The 20,894-nt window shown below is 46.9% G+C and overlaps 1 protein-coding gene across 2 annotated transcripts in view; it reads left to right on the forward strand.

Moving 5' to 3' along the window:
• The window catches only part of ST8SIA5 (ST8 alpha-N-acetyl-neuraminide alpha-2,8-sialyltransferase 5), a 55,597-nt gene that overhangs the window by 28,196 nt on the left and 6,507 nt on the right, over positions 1 to 20,894 (forward strand). For both annotated transcript variants that reach the window (XM_081929913.1, XM_081929912.1), the window contains 5 exons: positions 7,073 to 7,165; positions 12,000 to 12,086; positions 14,083 to 14,227; positions 17,196 to 17,308; positions 19,560 to 19,652. In XM_081929913.1, the coding sequence (XP_081786039.1) occupies positions 7,073 to 7,165; positions 12,000 to 12,086; positions 14,083 to 14,227; positions 17,196 to 17,308; positions 19,560 to 19,652 (531 nt within the window). The remainder of the gene's footprint in view (positions 1 to 7,072; positions 7,166 to 11,999; positions 12,087 to 14,082; positions 14,228 to 17,195; positions 17,309 to 19,559; positions 19,653 to 20,894) is intronic.

A 20,894-nucleotide genomic window follows, 5' to 3' on the forward strand; every position in this document is an offset into this window, starting at 1 on the left:
ACAAATAAACATCAGGAAGGACATTCTGACAGTAAGAGCTATTTGACATTGGATTGGACTTGCTTGGGAAGTGATGGACTCTTCTTCATTGGAAGTTTTTGAGCAGATGTTGGATGGCCATCTGTCATGGATGCTTTAGTTGAGATTCCTGTTTTGTGGTTGGTTGGACTAGATGACCCTGGGTGTCCCTTCCAACTCTATAATTCTATGATTCTGTGAATACATTACTGGTGGCTAGCGCCCATTGGGATTGGTGAAACAGAAGCCAGGGAGATCCCTCTAGGCCAGGGAGATCCCTCTTTAACCACCTTGTGTACTGGTCCCGGGGTGGGGGGTTACTGTGCGGCATGGTCTGAGTCCGGTCCTGGGTCAAGGGTCTGGAGGCTGTCCATCAAGGGCGAAGCGGGGTCCAAGGCAAGGAGCTGGGCGTGGTCAGGAACTCCGGAAGAGCAGGTCAGGGTGCTGGCAGGAACAGGTTTCCAACGCTGTTGCTCCCACAAGCTGGGACTGGGCTGACTGGCCTTTATCTCCTTTGAGGCCTAGGGCGGTCCCGGCCCACAGGTGACTTGCCTCCCCTGGCCTTAAGGCAAGCACTCCTCCTGAGAGAACTTTGTTCCCTCCGCCTCTCTGCCCTGAGCCTCTGCAGCTCAGGAGAGGCTGGAGGGTTACTGGACCCAGAGGCAACCTCACCTTCCCCTGACAGGGCTGGGAGAGGAGCACCTGCAGGCAATGGGTCCTCCATCACCTCTGGAGCCAGAGCGGATTCAGCTGGTGTCTGCTCCTGAGGATCTGGCACAGGTGCAGGCGCTTCAGATTCAAGGCCCTGCCCCGGCTCAGCTAGCCCTGGAGGCGGGGCCTCCTGTGCAGGCTGGGATTCCTCCGGTTCAGCCTCTGAATCAGATTCCCAGGCCATCACACCTTGGCTGAGTAGGACACAGTGGTCAAGGCAGTTTATCTGTAATTAGTGATAAGAGAGGAGTGCTTGGGTGGAATACATCCCAGAGGGGCTTTGAGGGCCTTCGAGGTCTGGAGTCTCTTGTCCAAAATCTGGTAGGTACACAGGTTTTCTCAAGTCTTACATCTAAGAAGGTAGGATGTTTCTAGTTCTCACGGTGAAAGAAAAGGAAGCTTCCCTAAACTGGACATTTTCTTGTTAAAATATAGGAGACAGAGAGACAGAGAAGTCTGTGTGTGTGTGTGTTTATGAGAGAGGGGTCTCCAAGATATGCTGCTCTAAATGACATGTAGGGAATTTGGCGTCTCTGCAAGATGCAGCCCAGATTTTGGGCTCCTTCCAGCAGAGTTAAGATTACACAGTTCAACTGAAGGTCTTGGAGTGCAGCCTCTTTTATTCCTTCTGATAATTTTATGTGGCAAAATGCTGGACAGGCGTACATCTTCCCTGCTGCTTTCGCCTCTGGACGGACCTTTGTCTTATTTTTATCCAGTTATCTGCGTAAACAGGAAATGACCACGGGAAAGAAAGAAACCTCATGACATCTTGAGGAGTTTTTATATCCTTCTCATAAAATTGGTAGCTAGCACTGACCCACCTTGCTTTCCTTTCCTTCCTTTCTTCCTCAATCTTGGAGTCCCTCCATGAGCCAAGTTTCCCTCCAGCCTGCCGGATTCCCATATGGCAGATGAGCTGTGAAATGTGAGCTGGGTTTTTCTAATTTAGGAATTGCAGATAGCACAGCCAGGGAATGACGGACGTCATCCTTGAAGATTTATTTGTCTTTCACGGCTGACTGGTCCAGCACCGCCACCCCACCTCATCATCTTGGCTATAACATTTTGTAGTAGGAAATGTCTCTGTTTCTCCCATCGCTTTGGAAGGTTGGAATGTAAAAAGAGCCTGCAGGATCAGGCCAGTAGTCCATTTAGTCCAGTATCCTGTTCTCACAGTGGCCTGTCAGATGCCTATAGAAAACCCTCAAGGAGGATTTGAGCACAAGAGCCCTCCAGTCGTTTCCAGTAACTGGTATTCGGAAACATTGGTGCCTCCAACCATCATGGCTAGCCATCACGGCTAGTAGACATTAACAGCCCTCTCCTCCATGAATTTGTCTAATCCTCTTTTAAACCGATTCAAGTCCATGAACATCACTGCTGAAATCCTGAGTAAGAGCACACAATGCAGGGATAGCTTAGTCGGTAGAGCATGGGAGTTTTAATCTCAGGGTTCTGGGTTTGAGCCCCACACTGGGCAAAAGATTCCTTCATTGCAGGGGGTGAAGTAGATGATCTTTCAAACTCTACAATTCTACAATTCTGTGATTTTGTCGAAGCCCTCTGCTTATTTGGGCTCAGTTCAGAGTGCTAGTTTCAACTTAGGAAGGCCTATGCGGCTTGGGACCAAAGTTATCTCAATGGTTGCCTTCTCTTCTGCAAACCTCCCCATTCCTTGCAGTCATTTGGAGGGGCTCTTCATTGGATTTTCTCACCTGCTCCAAGCCATGGCATGATCAGCACCTTGGAGAGGGACCAAGGAGTGTGTTTCAGGACCATGGACAGTGATCCTGCAGTTGAAGTTGTCTCAGCAGTGTCTTAGAGTAGGCACGCCCAACAGGTAGATCGTGATCTACCGGTAGATCACTGGACGAACACCGAACCCCAAAAAAGGGGATAGATCGCTGCCAGTTTATAACTCTGTAAGTAGATCACAGTCTCTTGGGAGTTGGCCACCCCTGTCTTAGAGCAACTGGCAGATCTTTAGAAGCGTTCACAGGCTAGAGGCCCTTCCCTCCAAATCTGACCAACTACCTTGCTCTGCATCCATTGGCCTCTTCTAAGCCCTGAGGTTCCAGGTTATGAGGACAGCTCATAAAGGTCTCTCCAGTCATTCAGGGGCAAAGGTCTCCATGGGGTTCTGGAGAGTTGTGGGTGCCCGTGGCACCACATTGGATGGACATGGGACAGACCAGGAAGCAAATCCATCTGCTTGGGGCTGCCATTGTTGGAGAGCTCTTGCCTCTGATGCTTCCAGGTCCGAGGCCATGGCAAGTGATAGGCAAGCAGTGGACCTCTTTTGCGACATCCCCTTCTCTCTCCCTCTTCCACCCCACCTAGCTAATTCCATTTGTTCACCACCTCCTATTTCCATCACTCATTCTGTTGCTCCATCTGTTTCTGCTTCCTCCTCCTCCCCCCTTTCCTTTCTTACCCACCTTAAATTACCATATTTTTCACTCTATAGGATGCACTGGACCACAAGACGCACCTAGTTTTAGAGGGGGAGAACAAGAAAAAAATTCTCTCCCTCTCTGCGCAGCGCTCCTTCAGTGAAGCGGCAGGAAAAATGGAGCACCTTCCATTTCTCCTTCCGCTTTGCTGAAGGGGCGCTGCGCAGAGAGGGAAAACTGTGCGGCGCCTCTCCAGCGAAGCAAAGCCAGGAGAGCAAGAGGGATCGGTGCACACTGATCCCTCTTGCTCTCCTGGCTTCAGCGAAAGCAACGTGAAGCCTCCGGAGTGCAGCGGGAGCTCCTGCTGCACTCCAGAGGCTTCACGTTGCTTTCGCAAAAGCCATGGAGCCTGCATTCACTCCATAAGACGCACACACATTTCCCCTTAATTTTTGGAGGGGGAAAAGTGCTTCTTATAGAGTGAAAAATATGGTAAACTGAAGGCTCCTTGTGGCCATACTCTCATTTGTAGCTCGTTATTACCTGCTTCACCAGGTGGTTTTTTTTCTTTTGTAACACTTAGCACATTACTGTATCTATTTAACTCCGCCTTTATCAGCCTGGAACCCTCCAGTTGCACTGAACTCAATGTAGGACAAGCCCTTCAGGATTAGGCCCACCTAATCCAGCCTCCTATTCTCACAGTAGCCAACCAGATGCCACACGCAAGTAGGAAATGAACACCCCAGTGCTCTTCCCACTTGGGATTCTAGGCAAGTGGTAGTGAGAAGCACTGCTGCCTCTGACAGTGGAGGTAGAAAGCAGCCATTGTCCATCATGAATTAGCCCAATCCCTTTTTATAGCCACCCATGTTGGTTCCATCACTTACTCTTGTGGTTTACCATGCACTATGTGAAGAGAGTCTGTCCTGAGCCGTCCAACGCTGAGCTTCAACGTCTCCAAGGTCTAGAATTATGAGAGAGAGAAACTTCTCCCTCTTTACTCTCTCCACACCGTTCCTGAGTTGCCATATTTCAAAAAGTGAAAATCCAGACACAAAAGTTGTTGAGATTTTTTGGGGGGCAAAGTTTTTGAGCTACTTTTTAAGGAAATTCACCAAAAACAACAACAACACTTTCATTATGGATTGTCATTGTCAGGAGTTCAGCTTACACTCGAGTAGGACCCTGGCAGAGACACATGCCCAAGTGGCATGTTCTCTCCCTCCTGGTTGATCATTGGGGGGGGGGTCATAAGCTTTCTTCAGCCCAAACATCACAGCGACTGATGCCAACCGACACCAGCACACAGAGTTTGTGCACCTTGCGTGACAGACCTCAGCAACTCAGCATTTTGGCTAATCTACTTTATTTACATATATACACACACGGAGCACTGCAACATGGCTCCCTCTCTCTCTAGCATCAGACAGCAAAGAGAAAAAGAACAAAGGACAATAGTCCCACTCTACGTGAACACAGTAACACAAACATCCTGTCTCCGTCACTTCCCACTCTGTGGAGTCAAAACACACCACGTCATGTGAAAGACAACAATCCCATGACTGCAATCATGGAGCAGGAATTCTAACAGCCATATGCCTGGGTTTCCCCAGACATTTTTACCGATTTTCAGAAATTCCGCCCAGATGCTATTTCCGGCGGACAAATCCTGGATATGTCCGGGAAATCCCAGAATATGGCAGTTCCAGACCATGCACAATTTTATACAGTACTCTTCTATCATGTTCCCATTGCCCCCCTTATTTTATTCCCCCCATCTAAAAATCATCCCCCTAGCCTTTCCCCATAGGAGAGTTGTTCCATCTCTTTGCCCTGTTGGTTGCCCTTTTCCGAACCCCTTTCACAGCTCTACAGTATCTGTTTTGAGGGGAGGCTTCCGTATTGGCAGAGACTGATGGGAATTGAAGTCCAAAACATCCAGAGGTCACACTACAGATTGGTGAAGGCAGAGTTAAGTGAAGAATGTCAGGAGTTGAGCGTGGGGCCTTCTGCACACAGAGCTTGTCGCTGCCACTGAGCTGTGGCCTTCCAGCTTTCGGTGCAAAGCCTTGGGCTGCGTTTATCTCCCATCTGCTTCTAGTCTACATCAGTTGACTGCTGTCTGCTTCCCTGCTTTTAAATTTAGATTTTGTATGGCTTTATGAGGGCGCCCTATTTTCAGTGTTTCATCCTGCCTGTGTTGTAATCTGTAACCCTTCTTCGTGATAAGGTGGTGGTGGTGGGGGGGAAGGCTTAGGCAAAATCTGCTTTCCTTGCAGTTTCAGCCACAACAATTTGGGTGGTGGTACCCCCACCCCAACTTTGGAAATACCCACCCCACAAAATTACCGTATTTTTTGCTCTATAAGACTCACCTTTTCCCTCCTAAAAAAGTAAGGGGAAATGTGTGTGCGTCTTATGGAGCAAATGCAGGCTGCGCAGCTATCACAGAAGCCAGAACAGCAAGAGGGATTGCTGCTTTCACTGCACAGCGCTCCCTCTTGCTGTTCTGGCTTCTGAGATTCAGAATATTTTTTCTTGTTTTCCTCCCCCAAAAACTAGTTGCGTCTTGTGGTCTGGTACGTCTTACAGAGCGAAAAATACGGTATATAATTTTAGAGTTGGAAGCAGCCATAGAGATAATCTAGGGAACCATTTCAACTGGAGGGCCATGTTCTCTCATGAGACATCTTCTGGGGGCCATATGCGAGGGATGGCCTGAGGCAGAATTGGGCAGAGCAATGGGTACAACTCTTACATTTGTGGGCTGCCTTCTAACCATGTAAATGCCAGAGGTTTCTTCTATATATAGACACACTTCTCCATCCTTCATGCAGGCAGTCAAAAGGCATCATCATGGTTTAGCATTCAAGGAATGAGTATGCCATACCCATCTGTGTTAATAATTCCAGTAAATAAGATTCCACCTACTCCTTAATATATATATATATATTACTGTTTACAGTGGTGCCTTGGTTCTCAAACTTAATCCGTTCCGGAAGTCTGTTCCAAAACCAAAGTGTTCCAAAACCAAGGTGCGCTTTCCCATAGAAAGTAATGCAAATGGATTAATATGTTCCAGACTTTTAAAAACAACCCCTAAAACAGAAATTTAACATGAATTTTACTATCCAACGAGACCATTGATCCATAAAATGAAAGCAGTAAACAATGTACAGCAGTTACACAATCAATCAATCAATCAATCAATCAGTAGCTGGACTGGGTTCCACAGAGTCACAAAAACACAACAAAAAGAGCCGCAAAAACGCAAAATAAATAGCAAAAACAGACAGACCTCAGCACAATAGCATGTTTGGCTTCCAAAAAAGTTCACAAACTGGAACAATTACTTCCGGGTTTGCAGCGCTTGGGTTCCAAGTTGTTTGAGTACTAAGGCGTTTGAGAACCAAGGTACCACTGTATGTATTAAATTTATACCCCACTCTTCCTCCCACAGGAGTCCGGGGCAGCAGATGCCTTTGTGACTCCAAAACTCAATAAATAAAACTTCCCATACATTTTGTTTTAATGTCAAAAACAATTCTTAATGTTGGGAAGTTTCTCCTAATCGACTTCCCTGCAATTTCGACCTCACGTTTTGCCTTCTAGTGCAAAAGAGAAGAGGTCCATATCACCTTCTGCACGTCTGCCCTCCAGATATTTGAAGACTGCTATCGTATCTCTCCTTAATCTTCTCCAAGCTAAACATATCCAGCACTTTCAATCATTCCTCCCAAGATTTGATTTCCATGCCCCCTACCAGCCTTCCTCTGGACACATTCCAGTTTGTCAATTTCCTTCTGAAAATGTGCTCCTCAGAACTAGGCCTGGTACAGTCCAAATGCAACTTGACCTGATTATATATATATATACATGTATGTGTGTGTTTCTGTTTCTGAAATAGCTAGTGATTACATTTTTCTTTTCTTTTTCTTCTCCAGGTACTTTGAGTTTTATGAAGGTCCTTTGGAGTACAACTCCACAAAATGCCTGGAGCTGAGGCAGGATATCATTTCGGTGAAGGTTCTCTCGATGTAAGTAGGACCACACCATTTTAGTTCTCCAGCCTTAAGCAATTGTGAGTGATGCTGATGGGCTTTGACCAGGCAGACCTGGATACATATCCCTGATCCGGGTACAGAGCTCAGGGGAAACTTGCACCTTGTTCCTTAACATAGGCTTGCTAAGCAATGATAAGGTATGGGAAAACATGTTTGCAGGAGACAATGGCGAAGGCAGGTCTGGACACCTGCATTGGACATTCCAGCTTTCAGGCAGGACCCATCACCTGCCTGGACTCCAGCTGCAGGCTTACCTTGTTCCTAAGTTTTGATTTTTATTCTCCTCTCCCCTCCCTTTCCCTTTTTCCATGCCTGTGGCTGTTTTCCCTTGGCAACTAGCCTCATGTATATGAAATGTGTTTAATCCAAATCAGAAGAATTAAATATGTCATCTCAACTGGGCACACATAGATAAAAATACATCATTGATGGGAAATCAAAATGGCTTCCTCATGCGGCCAAGGGGAGGTAACCGCTAGAGGGCACTTAAAACAAAACAAAACAAAACAAACAAAGAAGCCGTGTGTCCTCTCAGGCTTTGAGACAGCCCTGTGTTGTGTATACAGTGGAACCTCTGTTTTCGAACGTAATCCGTTCCGGAATACTGTTCGACTTCCAAAACATTCAAAAACCAAGGCACAAAGAGCGGTGTGCAAATTTATTTGAGAAACACTCAGCGGAAGCCATTCAACTTCTGAGGCACATTCGAAAACTAAATCATTTACTTCTGGGTATTCAGCGTTCGAAAACGGAAACGTTCAACTTCCGAGACGGTCAAAAACCGAGATACCACTGTATACATATAAATAAATTCTGATGATATGCAATGTCCAGACTCTTTATATTCAAAAGGAACTTTACTTTCATAAACATATAACTGAGAAGAGCATATCTATGTTCTCATGCTTATTCACTTTGTTCCTTATAGAGAGCACAGGTTTCTCTCTATTAACACTTAGAGATCTTCCTCTGTCTGCTTCACCCCAGAGAGGCCACACTGACACAACATTGTCCTCAGAAGCATCAACAGAAACCTCTCTCAGCAGCCGTTCTCCCTCACACGCACAGGAAGAAGACCAGAAATAACAGTTAAAAAACAACAGTTACTGGAATAACAGTCACAACAGAATGCAATGCCTCTCTCATGTGACTCACAGCCAGCCAATCACATGAGAACTATTGCCACAGGAAAAACCTTATGCTAAGAATGCATAGGCAAAACATTCCCATTTCAGGAAGTTAAACCATTATCCGTAACACCCTGGACAGGTGGAAGCGGCTGGATTAAAGAGCAGTTAGCGTTGGCGTCCACATAGCAGATAGCAGAGTCACGCTGACTTGGCATAGTTGGCTCTCACCAGCCCCTCCACCGAGAAGCGCCCTTGTTTCCCAAGTTGCGCTGTGGTTTTCTAGCTTCCTTTCTGAACCCCCCCACCTGCCCCCATTTGCTGTTTTGTGCCCCGAAAAGATTTCAAAATTATCACGCTCGGCTGGTCTGAAGTACAAAATGACCTACTTCTTTGAAGAGTGACTTATGGAAAATCCTAAATTGCTCCCATTTTAAATATTAAACCCCTTCTCTCTGGAGGGGAAGCGAGGGAGGGAGGAGGCTCATTGTGTTTGAGGCAAGGTTGGACAAATGTGTGAAGGGTGTGTAGAGGATGGCTTTCGAGCCTGGCATAAACCTTTTTTTTAAAATATAAAAAAACTTTCCCCATAGGTTTTGGAGTGCTTTCCTTCTTCTGGGGTACTACAAACTGCTGCAATTCAAAGGCATTGCATTGGGTGGTTTGGAAATGTCTTTGTTTTTGTTTTTTTCTAAGGGCCCCTGAGGATTGGAAGGTTTTATATGGGAGCATTCTTCAACATGCTAGAGGGATGCGGGTGGCGCTGTGGGTAAAACCTCAGCGCCTAGGACTTGCCGATCGCATGGTCGGTGGTTCGAATCCCCACGGCGGGGTGCGCTCCCGTCGTTCGGTCCAAGCGCCTGCCAACCTAGCAGTTCGAAAGCACTCCCGGGTGCAAGTAGATAAATAGGGACCGCTTACCAGCGGGAAGGTAAACGGCGTTCCGTGTGCTGCGCTGGCTCGCCAGATGCAGCTTGTCACGCTAGCCACGTGACCCGGAAGTGTCTGCGGACAGCGCTGGCTCCCGGCCTATAGAGTGAGATGAGCGCACAACCCTAGAGTCTGGCCCGTACGGGCAGGGGTACCTTTACCTTTACCTTTACTTGCAACATGCCATTGATGCAATAGTATTGCATTAGCGATGGATTCATACTGGACCATCCACATATCTCTCTACTTTGTTAGTTTTTCTGCAAGGTTTTCCTGACGATACTATATTCTTGCTATCTGGAGGGGCACTCTTGCACTCCAGCACAATAGCAAACCACCACCACCAAACAAACAAACAAACGAAAGAAAGAAACTGGAACGTTTGTGGTATAAAGATTACATTATTTCAGCTGCGGGACATGCAGTGTTTGGAAACGAAGCAGTATGACCACCCAAAAAGACTGTTTAAGCATATTACACCAATCCTGGTCCAACTGCACTGACTACCAATTAGTTTTTGGGCCCAATTCAAAGTGCTGGTTTTGACCTATAAAGCCTTACATGGCTCAGGACCGCAATACCTTAAGGACCACCTCTTTCCATATGAACCTACCTGGACCCTGAGATCATCTTCTGAGGCCCTTCTTCATGTGCCTCCTCCTTGAGAGGTCCGGAGGGTGGCAACACGAGAACGGGGCCTTCTCTGCAGTGGCTCCCCATCTGGGGAATGCTCTCCCCAGGGAAGTTCGCCTGGAGCCTTCATTATACACCTTTAGGCGCCAGGCAAAAACCTTCCTTTTTAACCAGGCCTTTGGTTGATTTGATTGGCATCCTATGCCCTTTTAAAATGTTTTCTTCCCCCTGGGGTGGTTATTGGGTTGTTGTTTTTATTTTGATTATATATTTTGTGGTTTTGTGTTTTGGCTTTGTTCAGTGAGCCACCCTGAGACCTCCAGGTATAAGGCAGAATATAAAATCAATCAATCAATACTTTTGCAGGTGCCAAACAGTATCTGTATAAGCACCCTGTGAGCACGAATAATCATAAACACACAAGGAAATGGATGCTTGGAGGGGCCTATAGAAGGCAATGACTCTTTTGGGACAAGCAAAATGCCCCAGGGCCACTGTTGCGGAAATACACTTTGCTGACAGAAGTCCCCTGGACCTGCTCCTTGTCTTCTCCATTGCATCTTGCTTGTTCACTCGTCTCAGAGCCAGTGTGGTGTAGTGGTTAGAGCGGTGGACTTCTCTGAAGTCTCTCAGCCCCACTCACCTCACAGAGTGTTGGTTGTGGGGGAGGAAGGGAAAGGAGATTGTTAGCTGCTTTGAGACTCCTTAGGGTAGTGATAAAGTGGGATATCAAATCCAAGCTCTTCTTCTGCAATGTGCTCTACGTGGGGCTACCTTTGAAGGTGACCTGGAAACTGCAATTAATCCAGAATGCGGCAGCTAGACTGGTGACTGGGAGTGGCCGCCGGGACCACATAACACCGGTCCTGAGAGATCTGCATTGGCTCCCAGTACGTTTCCGAGCACAATTCAAAGTGTTGGTGCTGACCTTTAAATGGCCTCAGTCCTGTATACCTGAAGGAGCGTCTCCACCCCCATCGTTCTGCACAGACACTGAGATCCAGCACCGAGGGCCTTTTGGCAGTTCCCTCATTGCGAGAAGTGAGGTTACAGGGAACCAGACAGAGGGCCTTCTTGGTAGTGGCGCCCACCCTGTGGAACGCCCTCCCTTCAGATGTGAAGGAAATAAGCAGCTATCTTCTCTTTAAAAGACATCTGAAGGCAGCCCTGTGTAGGGAAGTTTTTAATATTTAATGCTGTATTGTTTTTAACACTTGATTGGGAGCCACCCAGAGTGGCTGCGGAAACTCAGCCAGATGGGCGGGGTATAAATAAATAAATAAAATAATTTTTCCCAGAGGAGAGGAAGAAGTGAACAGCAGCAATGGCAAGGAGGAGGAGGAAGGAGACAACACTCCCTCTACCTGCTTGGCCATTGGCTCTGTCTCGCAAGCGAGCAAGAGGTAGCCGCAATGAGGCAGAGGAGCACAGCATCTGTCAACGTTGGCATCTGAGGTTTCCCCCCTCTAATTAAATGAAGTGGAGGAATCAGGGAGGGCACAAGCATGCAGAGCTGATATCTTATCATGCTGGTTGCACATTAAGATTGCCTTCTGCAAGGAATTGGAGGTTGACACTTGTACTATCTATTCAAGCGTCAGTTGATAACACTCTGGGAATCTGCTGTGATTGCTGAGTTAGCTCATTTTCTCAGATATGGGCCACAAAAAAAAAAAAAAGACGTGACAAGTTTTATGAGAAGGTGGGGTGATTTTCTTGAACGTGTTAACAACAGAAAAGGAAAAGGGGCTGTTGGCAGATACAGATCATGGCTTGCTTTACAGCGCTTTAATAATAATTAAGTAGAAGATGAAAAGCAGCCTGATAGCATGCAGAAAAATAGCTCACCCTTAATTGTTAATGAGATACCAGAAATGACAAATTTAAACGGAAAGACCCTTGTTTTATTTTCATTCTCCATGCTGTTTTGTTGAACCAGATATAAACGGCAGTTAATAATACCTGTATATAAAATTGGGGGCTGCCCTAGATTTATATATCAAGGAAATGTTTGCCCACCTCAGGCAAGTGGCAAACTTTGTTTCTGCGTTGGGAGTTGATAGCCTCTTGGACCTACCCTCTAAGATTAATTAAAAGATCCTTTCTCCCTCTTTTAGGGTGAAGCAGACAGAGTTGTTTGAAAGGTGGAAGAACCTTCAGATGTGCAAGTGGCAGATGAACATCACCGAAGCCAGACAGTTCAAGTAAGAGGCGTCTCAGCTCTGGGGTGGCAGGATCTCAGCAAGCACTGTTAGCTGAAGAACCGCTCTTGGCTCTTGCATTGTGCAGGAGCTGCTCTTGGTTTTGCAAGATGGAAGATTTTTTATAACTAACACTTTAGATCTTCCCAATGATATAAGTAAGGCCATTGCTAGTTGGTCTAGGGAGGGCAGCTCTTTACAGTTGGCATTTAGACATTGAGAAATCAAGATGAAAGCCTCCCTTTTAGCCTTCCTGGGCCTCTTCCTGGGACAGCCCTAATTGCATAAACATAAAAACCTCCCAGAACTGGAGTGTCTGCCGCCCATGTCTCTTGGAGGGCGATGATGTTAAAGTTTTGGCGATAGAATGGAATATCTGTAGATTGAGATAAACATCTAGACCAGCCGGCCACATTCCAGGAAAGGATATTTAGGGCATTGGCTGATTCTTGGATTTTTGGATTTGGGGCACCCTCAGATATTTGCATCAGGACGTGGGTGGCGCTGCGGGTTAAACCACAGAGCCTTGGACTTGCCGATCAGAAGGTCGGCGGTTCGAATCCCTGTGACGGGGTGCGCTCCCGTTGCTCAGTCCCAGCTCCTGCCAACCTAGCAGTTCAAAAGCACATCAAAGTGCAAGTAGATAAATAGGTACCGCTCTGGCAGGGAGGTCAACGGCGTTTCTGTGTGGTGCTCTGGTTCGCCAGAAGTGGCTTAGTCATGCTGGCCACATGACCCGGAAGCTGTACGCTGGCTCCCTCGGCCAATAAAGCGAGATGAGTGCCGCAACCCCAGAGTCAGTCACGACTGGACCTAATGGTCAGGGGTCCCTTTACCTTTACCTTTACAGATATTTTCAGCCGTTGATTCTTTAGGGCATTTTGTAGTTGATTCTTTAGGGCATTTGGCGTATTTGTAGGGAGGTGGGGTAGGATAGAAAAACCTTTTGTAGTAGGGACTGATTTGGTATGTCTAGTTTCTCTGACAGGGCATCCGCCCACTATATCCGTATTTCAAAAGATGGAAGATATTTGCTCACCATAGCAACATGGGGTGGCTAAGAGCGGGTCTGAAGCCAGTGGTGGGCAGGGCCAAAGCAAAAAGTGGGTGGGGCTCTGTGACGTGAACATATGAGAGTGCTGGAGATGAAATAGTTAAACAGGTTACCCAGTCAGGACCCGGGGGGTGGAGTCAGAGGGACTATAAAACCAGCTCTGGGAGGAGTTTGTTGGGAGTTGGGTGGTTGGTTAGAATGGGAGTGAATTGGGATAGAGTTTGTGGGTATGTTGAGTTAGTGTAGCAAAATAAGCTGAGTCAGGAACACTTAGGAGCTAGGAAGACAAGTAAATATCTGAGAGGTGGTGTAGTGAGTGAGAGCAGGGAGTGGAAGTTATAGGTCTGGATAGGCACCCCATGATTGTAATTGACCGATACCATTTATGAAACCACACGCTTGTTAAACTGCAAAAAATAAACAAAAGTTTATGTTCCAATTTAATTCTGACTGGACTCAGTATTGTACCAGGTAGGGCCTGGGTGGTGGCAGCGAGAAATAAAGTGGTGGCACAGAGATCAAGAGACGGTGAAACGTCTGGGGACCCTGTGTGATCGCCACAGGCTCTACACTCTCTCTCTTTCTCTCCACACCCTTTCCTCTCTCTTTTTCTATCCCTCACTCTCCCATCTGTCTCTGTTCTGTCACCCTCATTGCCCCCTTTCCTTGCCTCTTCTTCCTCTGCCCAGGTGGCTTCTGGTGCCAGGAGAGATCTCTCTCTCACCCCAGAGGACTTCTGAAATTAGGCTGGGGGCCACATAAAATTTGGGCAGGGGCCACATGCGTGGCACCTTAAACTCGTTGGAGAAACAGTGTTGTGTACATGCAACATTGACATCAACAGCAGTTGATTCACAGCTCCCTGCCACACTCGGTGTCTGCCTGGGTCGAGGGCCTGCCTTCATCCTGTGGTTGACCCATGTAATCCTGTTTCTCCTTCTTTAGGGCTACTCTGTCGAGGTGCTGCAACGCCCCAGCCTTCCTCTTCACCACCCAGAAGAACACGCCTCTGGGAACAAAACTCAAGTACGAAGTGGACACAAGCGGCATCTTTCACATCAATCAAGAAATATTCCGAATGTTTCCAAAGGTGTGGTACATGTTGTTGACTTAGCATAATCTCAAGACGCCGTTTCTATTCAGAGGCGTGTGTCGGGTGGCAATCTTGCCATCCTCTGCGCTGCAATGATTTCCTGTGTAACCATTCTGATCGCAGGCCAACTATTCTCCTTGCCGTCACATTCCTGTGCAACAGCTGATAGGCAGCTTAGTTTATATTTAGCAGCTTTACATCACGGGAGTATCATATCCATGTGGAAAATGACTGATCAACAGCCGAGTGTTCTCTAGCAGGGATGAGTGCAGAATTGCTTCTGGTCTATAGCTAAGAAAACGAGATGATGTCCAATAGTGACCCTGAAAGACTGACTGACAGCAGTGCTTAGCATTTATATAGCACATTAAGCGTTCCAAAGTGCTTTTCGTATACAGTGCATTGCTCCTTATGGTGAGCCCAGTGGTTGGTCTGGGAGACCAGTTGTATTATTACTGTTTTTAATTCAGATTAGAAGGTGGCTTCTAAGTGATTTACAGGTGTAAAACCAGTTCTTTCTTCTTCTTCTTCTTCTTCTTCTTCTTCTTCTTCTTCTTCTTCTTCTTCTTCTTCTTCTTCTTCTTCTTCTGTGATCACTCGTAGCCGAGTAAGATTGTCTTCCATAAACATGGTTTTAACAATGAGTCTGTACGTGACTGTGGAGGCCAATTCTGGATCCACACGTCCTTCCACAGTGGGGACATTGGTTTCTGGGCGGGAGTTGATCACGGTGTGGATTTGCCAAGCGTGCCTTCCTCTTAGCACATTTCTCCCTTATGTCCTGAGTTCGAGTGTCTTCAAAGCCCATGACACCTTTGGTAAAGGCTGTACTCCAATAGGAGCACTTGCAGGCAAGTGTTTCCCAATTGTTGGTGTTTATACTACATTTTTTTTTTTTTTAGATTTGCCTCGAGACAGTCTTTAAACCTCTTTTGTTGGCCACCAGCATTACGCTTTCCATTTTTAAGTTTGGAATAGAGTAGTTGCTTTAATTAATTAATTAAATTAATTCAGATTACCAAGTTGGCTTCTAAGTGGTTTACAGGTATAAAACGAATTACAGGTGCCAATACTGTAGCATCGTAGAAAGTGGTTGCAGGTGGACTTGATCAGCAGTCTGGAAGGCTATTGGAAGGCCACTTATAACAAGTTGAAGACAGGCTGTCAGGTCATGCATCCATGCAGATGAAGGCATTCATTTGTGCTGCTGCAGATGCACCATGGCATCTCTTCTTTCCACGCTCCTCCCGGTGGTCGTTCCTCCTCTGGTCCACTGCTTTGGATGCACGACTGCCTGCCTGTCTCTAAGCACTGCCGTCATCTGCAAGAGATCCCCACATATCAAGGTTGATGTTACCAGCCTTCATGTCACAGTTGCAGACATCTTTGTAAAACGCAGTTGGTCTGCAAACAGGGCCTGGGGCCTGAAGCCTGATCCCCATAATGGCAGCTTTATTTTCAACCCCTTTTCCTAAATTGCGTGCTGGATCAATCAAACGTTTGACCCTTGGTGTTATTGCTTCCCATATGTCAGTTCCAACCTAATGTTGCTGGTCCATTTCTGAACGTGGTTCTCTTTGCCCCCAAATCTCAGAGGACTCTTCGTTGCGCCATTGGGCTTTCTGCCATTATGAGCACCATGTAACGTGTGCTATAAATAAATCACATTAAAAGCAACAACAACAACCACACCACATTTCATGTCACCGTTTCCTTCAGATGTATTTTTGTTTTACTGTTGCGGAATTACTCATAAACTATGCATGTACTAATAGCAGCATTTGCATGCTTACATAAGCAAGTCTTTCCATCTCCGTGAGGTGCCAGGCATTATAAGGAAGCTAATGCATCAGATCGTTTGTCCATGTAAACCAGGGATGGGTTTGACTCCAACTTCTGAAGACACGGGTTGCGTTCTGCTCAGGATGCGAACAGGGCTACGGAACAGATCCCGTTCGCATCCAGAGGTACCACAGTATTCTCTGTTTTGGTCCTGTGGAGGAAGACACCAGGCAAGGCAGGTTTTGTTGCTTCAGCACCATGGAGAGCTCCTAGTGTGCACTTGGCTCCAACATAAAACAAGGACCTTTTTTGGGGGTATTTTTATTAAAGATTTTCATGATTTACAGAAGTATGTGTAATGTCTCTCTCTTGTATTTTTTCCATGTAACATTTTTACACATCAGTTTCATTTGTCGAGACATTAGGAAGAAAAGGGGGAGAGGGGTGGAAGATGGGTGGGGTGGGTTAAACAAGGACTTTTGAGACTTGTGCATTCAGTCTACGTCTCAAGGGTCCAGAACTCTGGCCTGAAAACCAGCACTTTTCTTTCACTCCATGACCTCCCGCCTTTGTGTTCTTCGTAGGTCACTGCACTGGTGAGATAGCTCGTTTCCTTGGGATCTTGATGGGACAGCCTTGGGTTCAGTTGGGCTCTGATCACCAGAATTCAGGCTCAGAGCTAGGAATTTGGGCCTGGCTCCTTAGCCAGGGACACTAGCTGCCAACTCAGTGTCCTGGTCGCTGCTGGTCATGATGGGGTAGTGGGTGAGGCCACCAAGATCTAATAACATGGATGTTTTGTATGTATGACCTAAAATGCAACAGCAGAGCTTTCCTGCAGAGTTAGTCCATCCATTGCACTGCCAGTCACTGACTGTAGAGCAGGCTTCCTCACACTCCACCCTCCAGATGTTTTTGGCCTACAACTCCCATGATCCCTAGCTAGCAGGACCAGCGGTCAGGGATGATGGGAATAGTAGTTTCAAAGCATCTGGAGGGCCGAGTTAGAGGAAGCCTGCTGTAGAGTAATCAGATGCAGGGAAAACTCAAGAGATGACCATATTTGTGTGTGCATGTGTGAGCCCAGAGTTAACTGTGTTTCATCTTTTCATCCAAGGGAACAAAACCAGTTCCCGCGAGGGTTGCCACTGCTAATGAACCGGCTTACTCCATTTCTCTCTAGGAGATGCCGTACTATCGGTCCCAGTTCAAGAAGTGCGCTGTGGTTGGAAACGGAGGGATTCTGAAGAACAGCAGATGTGGCCGGGAGATCGACAGTGCCGATTTTGTGTTCCGGTAACAGTTCTGGTGCAATTCCTTCAAGGGATTAGCAGTTGTGTATAGCACATGAAGGGGATGCGGGTGGCGCTGTGGGTTAAACCACAGAGACTAAGCCTTGCCGATCAGAAGTTCGGCATTTCGAATCCCCGTGACGGGGTGAGCTCCCATTGCTCGGTCCCTGCTCCTGCCAACCTAGTAGTTTGAAAGCACGTCAAAGTGCAAGTAGATAAATAGGTACCACTCCAGCGGGAAGGTAAACGGCATTTCCGTGCACTGCTCTGGTTTGCCAGAAGCGGCTTAGTCATGCTGGCCACATGACCTGGAAGCTGTACGCCAGTAAAGCGAGATGAGCACCGCAACCCCAGAGTCGGTGACGAATGGAACTAATGGTCAGGTGTCCATTTACCATAGCACATGAATGTTTTGCCGTGAGTTTTTGATGTGTATGTGATCAACGTTTGGGATCTTTCTTCACACATGGTTCACTGGGCCTTGCATATATCATCAATACCAGGCAGTAAAAGAGAGCAAGTGGGAAGGGATCCCTGACTTAAAAGTAGGGAATAGGTTTTAAGCTTTGTATCCTAGAAGGAGCCCAGAGTCTCCAAAAGTTCACTAAACTTCTTTGGGAAGCCAAGCAGAAAGCACAGTTAAGCTTTGGGACTTACTCCCACAGCAAGTAGTGGTGGATCTTAGCTTGGATGGTTTCAAAACAGGATTGGACAAATTCATGGGGGAGAAGGCTATCAATGGCTATGATTGGTGGGGTTCCCAAAGGCATATTGTTGGCCACTGTGAGAACAGGACGGGCCATTGGTGTGATCCTGCAGGCCATTCTAGTCCAAAACATCAGTAGGGAGCCATGTTGAGGAAGACTGCTGTAGCACCCACAGGGATGCGGGTGGCACTGTGGTCTAAACCACCGAGCCTCTTGGGCTTGGTGATTGGAAGGTTGGCTGTTCAAATCCCCATGATAGATTGAGCTCCCGTTACTCTGTCCCAGCTTCTGCCAACCTAGGAAATCGAAATCATGCCAGTTCAAGTAGATAAATAGGTACCACTGTGACAGGAAGGTAAACGACATTTCCGTCCGCTCTGGTTTCCATCACTTTGTCCAGTTGTGCCAGAAGCGGTTTAGTCATGCTGGCCACATGACACCAGGAAAGCTGCCTGTGGACAAATGCCGGCTTCCTCGGCATGAAAGTGAGATGAGCGCTGCAACCCCATGGTTGCCTTGGACTGGACTTAACCATCCAGGGGTCTTTTACCTTTTTTTACCTTTAGTACCTACTGTAAAAGTAGGTACTAAAGGTAAAAGGAAATTGGCTTGCACTGCTTCAGACCACTGGTCCATCTGTTTCAGTCTTGTCACCACTGACTGAGACATCCCCATTCCCACTTCAGGGTTGAACCTGAGACCTTCTGCATGCAAAACATATTCTCTACCACTGAGCTACGGCAACCCTTTGCCATGGCTCCTGTCTCTTGCACTGGTGTTCTCCCACAGCATACAAATCCGAAGTGGCCAGAGTTCTCTGAAGGCAGAAGGTCCCTACTCTGTCTGATGCTTGGCTCCACCTAGAGTTCAGAGGGTGAACCTATCCGGTTTCTCAGGGTGTGGGACAAGAGGCTCTCAATTTAAGCCCCTTTTTTGTAATTTTAAAGAACGTTGTACATTAAGGAATCACAAGCTGCACCTATTGTTGACTCTTTCTGAAATGTTTTGGATGACGGAATTAACTATAAAGGTAATATTTGTGCTGAACATCTAGGGCGATGTTTCTCAAGCTTAGGTCTGTTTTGGGACTACAGCTCCCAACATCCCTAGCTAGCAGGACCAGTGGCCAGGGATGATGGGAGTTGTAGTCCCCAAACATCTGGAGGGCTGAGTTTGAGAAACAGTGATCTAGGGGGGAAAGAGGACCGAGGGAACGTCTAAAGAGTGCCTGTTTTATAAATCTCTTTGCCTGAGGTGGAGAATGGAGGGCTGCCACTACAAATGGCTTCTCCGGATGGGTCATTTCTCTTGCGGCGCTGAGAGCATCATTTATAACCAGCTGATCAGTACAGGAAGATATTCCTTTCAGAGGAAGCAGTCTGCAGAAGGGGAACCCACCCTACTTTATTTGGAATCAGAGAGAGCTAGGTTCAAATCGCGCTTCCATTAAGCCAGATCACTCACTCATTCAGTCTATTCAGCCTACACATCTTAGCTCCTTGAAGGAGGGAAATAATAATGGCCTCTTTGTTGCTCTGTTCTTTCTAGGTGCAATTTGCCTCCCATTTCGGAGAAATACGTTGTAGATGTTGGTGTAAAGACGGACGTCGTGACGGTTAACCCCAGCATAATCACCGAGAGGTCAGTCGCTTGCCTCTTCCTTGCCCACTTCTGCCCACACTTTCCTCCTCCTGCGACTTTGTGAAATTGACAAACCTCAGGAAAGGAGCAATGGCGCCTTATTATTAGCTCTGGCGGTTCTTGACTTTGTAATTTCATAGCAACTGGAAATCAGAACAAAACCGGGCCTTCTTCTCAGCGAGGCAAATGTGTTCAGAAGGTCCCTGCACACTTCCGCCCTACAACTCACCTGGCTCCTTTTCTGACGTTTTTCTTCTTCCTTACTGGAAAAAGTAAGATCCACAATAAGTAATGCATTAAACAGTGGTATCCCTTGATGCTCTGCATTTTCAAAAGAGAGGAGAAAAAGAAATTCAAATAAATCCGCTAATTATCTGCCTTTGCGAGACTCCCAATAAGCTTTATAGTTATAGTACCTTTTTGTTGTGAGTCGAGGACCCTCCACCAGTGGTAAACAAGACACAAGGACACATGTATTTTAGGTTAATGGGCTAAAGAAGGCTACAACTTTATTGGTTACAGCGTGTGAGTGGTATTGGCTTAGGCATTGGGTCAAAGAATCTATACATGACTCCACCCCACTCGGCGGGGAGTCATTTGAGGGTTAACAACCAGTGAGAGGAGCTTGTTGATGCAAATACAACTGGAAGCTTCCCCTGATGTCACCGGGGTTGTGCTGTTAATGGAGGAATCCGAGGGCTCCCTTGGACAAAAAGACAAGGACACCAACCAGGACAATTTGGAGCAAAACAGCAGCCTGTAGGCTTGGTCTTTATTGTAGACTGTTGCGATAGGACTCCCACCCACTACAAGATGAAGCAAAATGGAAGCCCAGCACAAAAAAGTCCCCAATTTTTATTAGTTGCTAATCCCCCAAACTACACCCCTAAGACTACGTCACAACCACATCACAAATACATCACAACTACATCACAAAACGGAGGGGTTGAGGGAGGAGTTGTGGAGGTAACCTGAGTATCTTGTCACCTGGCTGGTTCCTCCTTTCCCCCTCCCCATGAGTATTTTCCAGAGGACAAAGGGGAGCTGGCAGTTTCCTGCCCCCAGAGGGAAGATCTGATCATTGTCCTTTGTTTCAGTCCGTGTTGAATCCACTCCCATATGCAAGTCCTTTGTGACCCTGATGGTCTTCTGTCTGGGACCATCAAGGTTGGCATGCCAACTGGGTAGGGCTCCTGAGTACGTGTTGGTACGCTTAAGGGATTATGGTCGTCCTGTATCAAA

This window comes from Podarcis melisellensis, assembly GCF_964234715.1.
Source record: "Podarcis melisellensis genome assembly, chromosome: 11".
NCBI classification, from domain to species: domain Eukaryota; kingdom Metazoa; phylum Chordata; class Lepidosauria; order Squamata; family Lacertidae; genus Podarcis; species Podarcis melisellensis.